This window comes from Ambystoma mexicanum, chromosome 1q (genome assembly GCF_040938575.1).
Source record: "Ambystoma mexicanum isolate Mex_15411 chromosome 1q, UKY_AmexF1_1, whole genome shotgun sequence".
NCBI classification, from domain to species: Eukaryota; Metazoa; Chordata; class Amphibia; order Caudata; family Ambystomatidae; genus Ambystoma; species Ambystoma mexicanum.
This window is the reverse complement of record NC_090922.1, coordinates 308726703-308736163: the sequence shown is the minus strand read 5'-3', so window position 1 is coordinate 308736163 and position 9461 is coordinate 308726703. Positions and strand designations below refer to the sequence as shown.

General features: G+C 48.5%; 1 protein-coding gene across 5 annotated transcripts in view; it reads right to left on the bottom strand.

The window, feature by feature from the left end:
- Window positions 1–8055: 8055 nt before the first annotated feature.
- The window catches only part of THAP7 (THAP domain containing 7), a 357684-nt gene continuing 356278 nt past the window's right edge, over window positions 8056–9461 (bottom strand). For 4 of the 5 annotated variants that reach the window (XM_069638992.1, XM_069638995.1, XM_069638993.1 and 1 more), the window contains one exon: window positions 8056–9457. In XM_069638992.1, the coding sequence (XP_069495093.1) occupies window positions 8761–9457 (697 nt within the window). In that variant the 3' untranslated portion in view covers window positions 8056–8760. The remainder of the gene's footprint in view (window positions 9458–9461) is intronic. The other variant, XM_069638994.1, reaches the window with a different exon arrangement.

Genomic DNA, 9461 nt, shown 5'->3' with positions numbered 1-9461 from the left:
AACCAAGGTACAGATTCTTACAATGTGGACACTTTATGCATATAAAAAGGGAAGAAAGACTGCAAATTTGCCCGATCCTCCCTGTAGGAGCTGCAGGAGCCAGGAGGCAAGAAAGCAGACCAGGACGCGGAGAAGGAAGCGAAAAGGTATAGGGCTGGTACTTAGTGGGAGAACCACACAACAGTCCGACCAAGAGAAACTACAGGCGTTCCTCACAACGGGACAGTGCAAGAAGGCAGAACCGCACTACCCCCAAGTAAGTTTGCCGCTGGAGCCCAACGGGAGACCTCAAGAGTCGGGGAACCTGCCCAGTGATCCCAGACACCAGGGAAGACCCAGAACGATCGCAGACTGCAAGAGAAGGTACGTACGTCGCTGGAGCCCCAAGAAGGTTGTGGAGAGCCCAAGAGGAAAGAGCAAGCTAAGAATACAGGGTCTGGGACCCTAACCAAGGGGGAGAGACGTCATCATACCTTGGGGCGCAGGATAGCACTTTGCAGGAAAGCCACATAAGAAGGGCGAGTCTGGAACCCACACCCGTAACAAGGAAGAAAGGCTTCCATGTAATAATGTCCTCTCAAAAATAACTCCATGTAAAAAAAGAGAAAATAAAAATTAAAAAAACGCTGAAGAATGGCCGTTTTTTCCGGGGACAGTATTAGATGGAACATGCAGGAGACACCGCTGCAACCCACAAACCGTTTTTTTATTTTTTCAGGGGGAGCGCGGGACACCCCCGCAATCCCCTGTCCCTATATCTATGGTCACCTATATGTGTCACCACGACCTTTTCCCAGCGACATTATATACAGTGACCATATATATGGGATACATTACTCACCGTAATCGTATTCCTGATGCTTGTATAGGCTTAGATTCACATGCTGTGCATAGGCCGACATCTAGTGGAAGCTGCAGAGTATTACAGTTTGTTTTTTGAAACAGGAAAATGGGCGTTGACACAGGGCGTGCCAGTAATACTATCCCTAGTGTGACGTCCACTGTACCCATGATCCCTCACGCGTGTAGGACCCTCAGATTGTATTTTTTCTGACATGAGATAGCATGAGGAGTAGCGCGAGTACAGATTATCCAAGCAGATAGATAGATAAGACTACAAGCATCCATGCGCCTTCTCTCAGAGGGGAGGCAGGGCGGGCGCGTGTGAATCTAAGCAGATACATGCATCAGAAATATGATTACGGTGAGTAATGTATCCCTTCTGAGGCTTGTGGAATCTGCTTAGATCACATGCTGTGCATAGATTAGCGAGCAGCGTTAGAAGAAGGAGGTGGGATGTGAGAAGTGTCATGAGCAAACAGGTGTCTTAGAACCACTTGTCCCACTTGAGTATCTGTCTTGGAATGAGTGCCAATGCAGTAGTGCTGAGTAAAAGTGTGAATAGAGCGCCATGTAGCTGCTTTGCAAATGGTGTCAAGGGGTACATTTGCAAATGAAAGCCAGAGTGGCCCCAGTGCCTCTTGTAGAGTGGGCTCTTGGCGTAAAAGGCAGAGTTTTTTCAGAAAGGGAGTAACATAACTGGATACAATTGACTATCCACTTGGAGATGGCACCCTTAGAGACGCAATCTCCCTCTCTGCCTGTAGCTACGGAGACAAACAGTTGGTCTGTATTTCTTAGCGGCCTGGTCTCGTCTACATAGTAGAGGACCGGTCTTTGCACATTTAGAGTGTAGTTTCACCTCAGCAGAGCTTTTGGGTTCTTGGAAGAAGGCCGGAAGCTCAATGGACTGGTTTACGTGGAATTTAGAAATGAATTTAGGTGAGAACCTAGGGTGTGTTCGTAGAACCAGTTTATCCTTATGAACTGTAAAGATATGATCCTGCACTGACAGAGCCTGAATTTCACTGACCCTTCTTATGGATGTAATGGCTACTAAGAAGGCAGTTTTATAGGTCAGGTGTTTGAGACTGGCTTTATGCATGGGTTCAAAGGGTGGGCCCATGAGCTTAGCAAGCACCACATTAAGGTCCCATCCAGGTGGTGGGTTTGAAATTGGAGGGTGTAGTCTCTTTACCCCTTCCATGAAGGCTTTAACCACTGGTACTTTCCACCACGAAACCTTGTTATGGGAGGTGGTGTAGGTCGACCGCGCCGCCAGGTGTACCTTGAGTGAATTAAATACCAACCCTGCATCCAGCAGGTGGAGCATGTAGGTGACAATATTGGAAGGAGTGCATTCAACCGGGTTGATTTGCTTATTCTGGCATCAGATAACAAAATCTTTTCTATTTATCAAAATAACAGTGCCTCGTGTTTGGTTTCCTAGATTCCTTTAGGATGTCCATGCACCTCTGTGGTAAATTGAGATGTCCAAACTCTGACTTCAGGAGCCATGCTACCAAGTTCATTCAACTGGGTTGACGATGCACTGTTTGACCTTGGTGCTGGGATAGTAGGTTGTGCCAGCACGGGAGTCTGATGGGTTCGCACGCTGCTAGTCTGCGCAGGTGTGGGAATCACGGTTGTCTAGCCCACTTGGAAGCAACTAGGATGAGCGTCTTCGATTCCCTGTGCATCTTGTTGACCACTTTCTTCATGAGAGGAGTTGATGGAAAAGCGTAGGCAAACATCCCTGACCAGTTCATCCACAGGGCGTTCCCCTTGGAGTCTGGGCATTGTCTGTTTTCACTTGTGGCGAATAGGTCTATAGTGGGGAAACCCCACTGTGAGAAAAGATCTTCTACGATTTCTCTGTGCAGACACCATTTGTGTTCTTCTGGGAGGGGATCTCTGATCAAAGCATCTGCTAGTGAATTGAGATCCCCTGGAACATGTTGAGATGACAGGTAAATGTTCCGTCTGAGTGCCCATGTCCACATTTTCTGGGCAAGCCTGGAGAGATTTGGCGAACGAGTCCCTCCCTGTTTGTTTATGTAAAACATTGCTGTTGTACTGTCTGTTAAGATCTGTACTGACAGGTTCAACAGGTGGGGTTCGAATGCCTGAAGCGCTCTGAAGACTGCCAGGAGCTCTAGCAGATTGATATGATTCTTGGCCACTGTGTGTGACCAGAGACCCTGAGCTGTGTGGTGAAGGAGGTGTGCTCCCCACCCTGACAGGGACGCGTCTGTAGTGACTACAGCTTGTATCTCAAGATTGTAAAAGGGTTTCCCCCTTTGACAGGTTCTCTCTTGTCCACCAGTGAAGAGTTTGTACAAGTGCTGGCGAAACGACCAATCGTCCCACTGACCACTTGCCTGAGACCACTGTTTCGCCAACCATTCTTGCATAGGTCGCATGCCCAGTCGCGCATGGGTGAAAAGGTAAATACATGATGCCATCATGCCTAGCAAACACATCACTTTGCGCACCCTTATCTGGTGACCGGACTGATGCTGAGGAATTTGAAGTAGTAGATTCCGAATTCTTTCCTCTGATGGAAAGGCCAACCCCTCTTGAGCGTTTAGGACAGCTCCTAGGAATTGTTGGAGGTGCTCGGCACCAGGCTTGATTTTTTCTCGTTGATAGAGAAACCCAATTCGAAGAGGAGGTCGATCGTTTTTTGGATGTTGGATCTGCAAATTACTGGGGTCTCCCCCGTGATGAGTCAGTCATCCAGGTAAGGGTACACTGGGATTGCCTCCATGCCTAGATGTGCTGCCGACACCGCCAGTACCTTGGTGAATACCCTTGGAGCCGAGGCTACACTGAAGGGCAGCACCTTGAACTGGTAGTGCTGACTGTCCACCTTGAAGCGCAAGAATCTTCTGTGCGCAGGGAACATGGAAATATGAAAATAGGCATTTTTCATGTCCAATGTTGCCATGTAATCCCCTCTTTTTAGGAGTGGGATTACCTCTCGGAGAGTAGTCATGCAAAATTTTTGGGGCTTGACATACTTGTTTGCAGGGCGTAGGTCTAATACTGGGCATATTGTCAAATCTTTTTTTGGCACAAGGAAGTAAGTTGAAGAGATACCCTTGTTTACCTGGTTGCCTGGGACGAGTTCTATCGTGTCCTTTGCGAGAAGATTGAAGATTTCCTCGAGGAGGATCTTATGGTGGTCCAGGGAATGTGTTTTCTGTCGTGGAGGGTGGTTTCGGGGGCGCTCCAGCAGTTCGATGCAGTATCCTGCAGACACTGTGGACAGCATCCATCTGTCCGATGTGATCCCTTCCCATGCTTGGGTGAAATTGGAAATGCGGCCCCCTACTGGGGATGCGTGGGAAGTGACCCTGAACGGAACGTCACTGCTTTGCGGGATGCTTACCGCCTCTGCCGGGGGGATGCCTCTACCACGGCAACTCTTGTTACCTCTGCCGTAATCTTGGGTAGTCTGCTGGTTGCCATCCCATGATGTACCCTGTCCCTGTGCATAATTGGAGCCCCTACGCGAATTTTGGCCGTGTGAGCGACGAAAATTACTATTCCCTCTTTGATTAGTGGGCTTATTCGTCAATTGTCCCAGGGACTTTAGAGTATCATACTTGTCTTTGGCAGTTTTCAGTGCATCCTCTACCGCTTTGCCAAACAAGACATTCGGTTCCACCGGCATGTCAATAAGGGTTGCCTGGGTCTCGGGTTTAAACCCTGACTGTCTTAGCCAAGCTTGACTTCTAATGACAGTGCTCTCTGCTATGAGCCGACTGCATTATCTGCGGTGCCAAAGGTTGTCTTCAGGATGCAACCGGACACGGCTATACCCTCCGACGCAATCTGGGCCAACTGACCCTTTAGTGGTTCCGGTGCGTAGTCAATGAGAGCAACTACCTGCTCCCACTGGTGGCAATTATAACTTGCCAGCAGAGTGGTGGTGTTGGCGATTCTTGCCTGGTAAGCAGAAGTGGAGGCTACCTTCATTCCTAACCCATAAATTCTTTTGCTCTCCTTGTCTGGGGGAGCCTCAGATGATGATAGAGGTGTCACCGCTCTTTTTCTGGCGTTTGTAATTACCAAGGAGTCGGGCTTCAGCTGGCCCCTTATGTAAAGAGGGTCTAACCGGGCGGCCCTGAATATCTTCTCAATTCTGGGGTTCACAGCCCTGGTGAGATTAAGAGTGAGAAGGGAAGGATCAATTCTACGTTGGATTGATTTGAGAATAGGAATGGCTTGAGCAATGGGTCTTTTGTCTCCCACTAGCTCTTCTGCGAAGTCCCTCTCCTCTTGCACCCCCTGAGTGTCTATGCGGTAGTGCTCTGCCGCTCTAGCCAAGACCTCATTTAGAAGGGGCTGGTTATCCACTGGAGAGTCAGTAACCTGAGGTTCTTTGTGAACAGGAGAGTCTATATTGTAGACCTCTGCGACGTCTTCCTCCTCCCCATCTTGGCCCTCGTCATCTCCATAATAATCTACCCCCATTTGGTCGTCCAACATTTCTAAGTCTGGATCCTCACTATACTGTTGGTAAGGTTGGCTATAGAAAGGGTCTGAAATCAGGCCCCGAGTTGGAGTTGCAAACTGAGGTTTCTTACTAGGGGGCTGAGGGTCCCTGGATCCTGAAGGAGTAGCGCCGTCTGGAGATAACTGAGGAAATGTTCTGGGTTCCAAGAGTAGAAATCAGCCAGGGAAGACATTCTCCTCATTACCCTGTCTATATCTTCACTGCTCCATTCTCTGGAGCTGGGGATGACAACCTCCTGTGAAGGTTCCCCTTCTCTTCCCATATCGTGAGGAGTGGGAGGAATAAGTTTGGGCTTAGGGGCAGGGACAGGGGCCTTGGAATTTTCCTTATCTGAAGACTTCGGTCTGTCCTTCTGTGTCTGTGGTGCAGAAGTAGAGTGTAATGATTATTTCTGCTGTTTATCCCCTTCCCCTTGAGTAGAACAGTGTTTTCCTGATGTTTTCACCTTATCTGAGCTTTTCGACGCTTGGCGTCGAGATTCGGGGGTACTCTCTCTTTCAAGTGTGCACGTCGGGACTCGGAGGCAGACACTGAACGGGCAGCCGGAGCCGACTTCTGGTGTGCAGCCTGGGGGTGGAGGTCTGATTCGACTTCTGACGAACGTTCCTCCGTGACTTTGGGAAGCGAGGCACTCTTGGCAACTGTGGACGGTGGCCTTGTGTCATGCGGCAATCTCGACCTGGAACACCCAAAGGACACCGATTCTGTGGACTGCTCTCTCTGTGCCTCTTTCTTCCAAGAACTCGGTTGGACTTAGAGTGTTTATGTGTAGTAGTGGTGTGGGTAGCGCTCGTGTCGCCGGGTGTGTTCCCCATAACTGCCCTGACGGACAATCCTCCGAGGTCGGGGACTAGCGCTTGGGTGTCTTTGGACACCTGTGCCCTCGCCGTCCGAAAGGACGGCGTCGCTGCCATCACTGAAGGCACCCACCACTTCCATGGCCTCGAGTTGCCTGGCGTGGTGGGCCCAACGTTTAGTGGAGCGGTCCTTTAGTGTTTTGGCCTTAAACAGGCTACACGCTCTGCAGTTAGCCTCGGGGTGATCCCTCGGCAAGCAGAGGTTACAGGTGGCGTGTTTGTCAACCCAAGGGTACTTGCGGTTGCACTTGGGGCAGAATTTAAATGGAGTACTCTCCATATGCACCTTATGGCAGCGGGCTAGTGTGTGTAGGAAATAATAAGAGTGTAGAGTATGTTACCAACCCCCACTCTCCCTACTTGCAGGGCCGAGGCCAGAGGCCTTCCGAGGCCCAAAATCTGTCGTGCAGCTCTCGACGGTTGTTTGTTCTTCGGACCGGTGTCGATCTTCGAAGTCTCGACATGGGAGGAAAAGAACGGGGAAATTAATATTGATTTTTGGCAAAATGGCTGAAAGCCAGGGAACTCCGCAACTATGCTTCCGACAAGTATGGCGGAAAAAAACAATCTGAGGGTCCTACACGCGTGAGGGATCATGGGTACAGTGGACGTCACACTAGCGATAGTATTACTGGCACGCCCTGTGTCGACGCCCATTTTCGAGTTTCGAAAAACAAACTAATACTCCGCAGCTTCCACTAGATGTCGGCCTATGCACAGTATGTGATCTAAGCAGATTCCACAAGCCTCAGAAATATATATATAATTACCTGATACCGAAGAAAGACCATCACCATTTCTTCATAGTCACAGTACTTGGCAGAGTGGTAAACCAGATTGGCTGTGCCTAACAAAAACTAAGAAGAAAAAAATAAAAACAGGGAAGACAGGGAAGACGCCATTCCCCCGACAGGACAAACTGCCAAGAAAACTAAGAAAGGCCAGGGGAAGGGAGACATTCCCCCATCACACATTGTGTTATTTGAGAAGCCTGAGGAAGGCCAGGGGAAGGGAGACATTCCCCCTACAGAGACTTGAGCAACCAAAAAGGTGAGGGGAAAAAAGTAATCTCCCTAACATCATAAACTGGGGCCAGAGGTGAGGGAGTCATCCCCCTGCTCAATAAAGCTGAAGGAACGTGTATTCCAAGGGGACCATATTGAAGACACCTATGATAACGAAGGAACACTTCTTGTGAACTGAAATCTGGTGAATCTGGAACTTTATGTTAGGTCCGAACGGGACTATAACCTGAGGAAGGCAGACACCCCCTCAAAACTTAGTCTTAATTTGGAACTGTTGAAAACCCCTCAGTTACTAAGTTTCATTTAAAGTGTAAGGAAAGGATTTTGACACAGGACAGTGAACTCTTACTTTGGACATCTTGAAAGATTCCGTAATACTTTTGAGGCATGGGAACCCCTCCTACTGTTGGGGATAGTTAGCGTTTTCCTCCTTTATTTTCATAATAAAAGTCTTTGCCAATCACCATGCCACCAGTGTCAGACTCGTGCTTCTGTACCTTTACAAGTCTTTGCTACATAGGTTGCACTTTCGGACCAATGTTTGGTGAAGCGCTGAGGTCTTTTCTCGGGGCACAGAACATAAGAGTTGTCAGTGCGAAGGTTACCCATTGCTAAGCATGGCACAGAGGCCTCCTCTTTGAGCTAATGGAGGAGTTGGCGAGTTAGACAGTATTGAGGAGGAAAGAAATGGCTAGTGAGGTAATGGTTTTGGGCACGCCAATCTTTTGCGGTACAGAGGAAGGTAGTGTAGTCACACGTTGCGATTAAAATGATGCGAGTGAAGAACTTGGAAACTAATCAGCCAGCATTCATGATCACAACAACCTTTATTCCCCATAAAACCTGTGAAATTGTCTTGGCTAGACAACAGGCAGATTAAGTAGAAAAATCATACCTCCTTGATTTACCTCGGTCTGGTATCTCAGCTACACAGAGAGAAGTTAACTGTGATGATTTGGAGGCCTAACTAAACTGTCAAAAGTCCCATCAGGCTTACCAGAAATAATATTAAAAAAAGAAAATAACAAAACCTTTCCCGAAGAAGGAAAGAGCTAGAAAGACAAACACCAACATGTAAAAAAGACTAAAACTAAAGAAAAGCAACGTTCCAAAATCATGCCCTTGCAGCTTACAAATAGAAAATGAGATCGCTGCCTTTTGCCTAGCATTCTGGGAGCACTCTGGGCTAATGTGTAATCTTGAAATTCAAGTGTCAGAGCCTGTTTTTCTTAAGACGTCTGAAAGACCTAGGTTATTTTACTTTCTAACTAAAAGAATTCTCAGAAAGTTAAATCAACACACTCTGGGATCCGGCCACGTGACTGGGAATTATTCAAAGGTTATGAATCTGGGAAGTTACCAATAACCATTGCTGGAGAAACACTAGACACATCCTTGATAACTATATGCTTACGAGCTACAAGCAATCTTGTAAAAGGGGAATCCTACAACACTTAAGAACATCAGGGAGCCTCAAAGAAGAACTAGCAACAACAAAATCCATGATGTGCGCTCACTCAAAGTCATTAATGAGTTGCAGCTCAAAGACCTGGAGGTGCTCCTTAAGTTTCTCCCGCACATCTGTCTGGGCCCGCTTCTCACGAACCCGTTCCTGCTGCAGACCACAAATCCGCATACGCAGACGTTGCTCTCTGCGCTTGCATGCCTGTAGCTGCCTATGGGCCTTGTCCAGTGCATCCAGGGCTGCCTCAGCACGACGCTTCCACAGCAGTGCATTGCCTACGTGGTAGCTATGCTCATTCTGGATGTAGGATCCAAGGGGGGGAGGGAGTCGCAGCATGTAGACGGATGGAGAGACTGGGCGAGCAGGCTCAGATTCCTGGGCTGAGCTGCTACTTGTGGGCACAACGGCTTCAAAACCAGAGGGAGTTGCTGAAGCATCACCATCGTCATCCTCAGCAGGTGGCGTATCTCGGGTAATGTCAGGGTGTGATCCACTGCAAATAAGAGCAGTGGGCTCCCGGCCATCCTCCGACACAGAGCAAGAGTTCCTTTGGGGGCCTTTTGTGACGACTGTGCTTGGTTTAGAGGAGTTACTCTCTGTAATGCCCAGACTTCCAGGGTAAAGTCTATGGAAGTGGGTGACCTTTGACGGGGAAGATGGATCTTCCACATTGTTCTCCGCAAAACAAAGAACTTGCATCGATTCGTCACTGTCCTCTTGATATGCTCGTGTTCGTCCAGCCTGCCTAA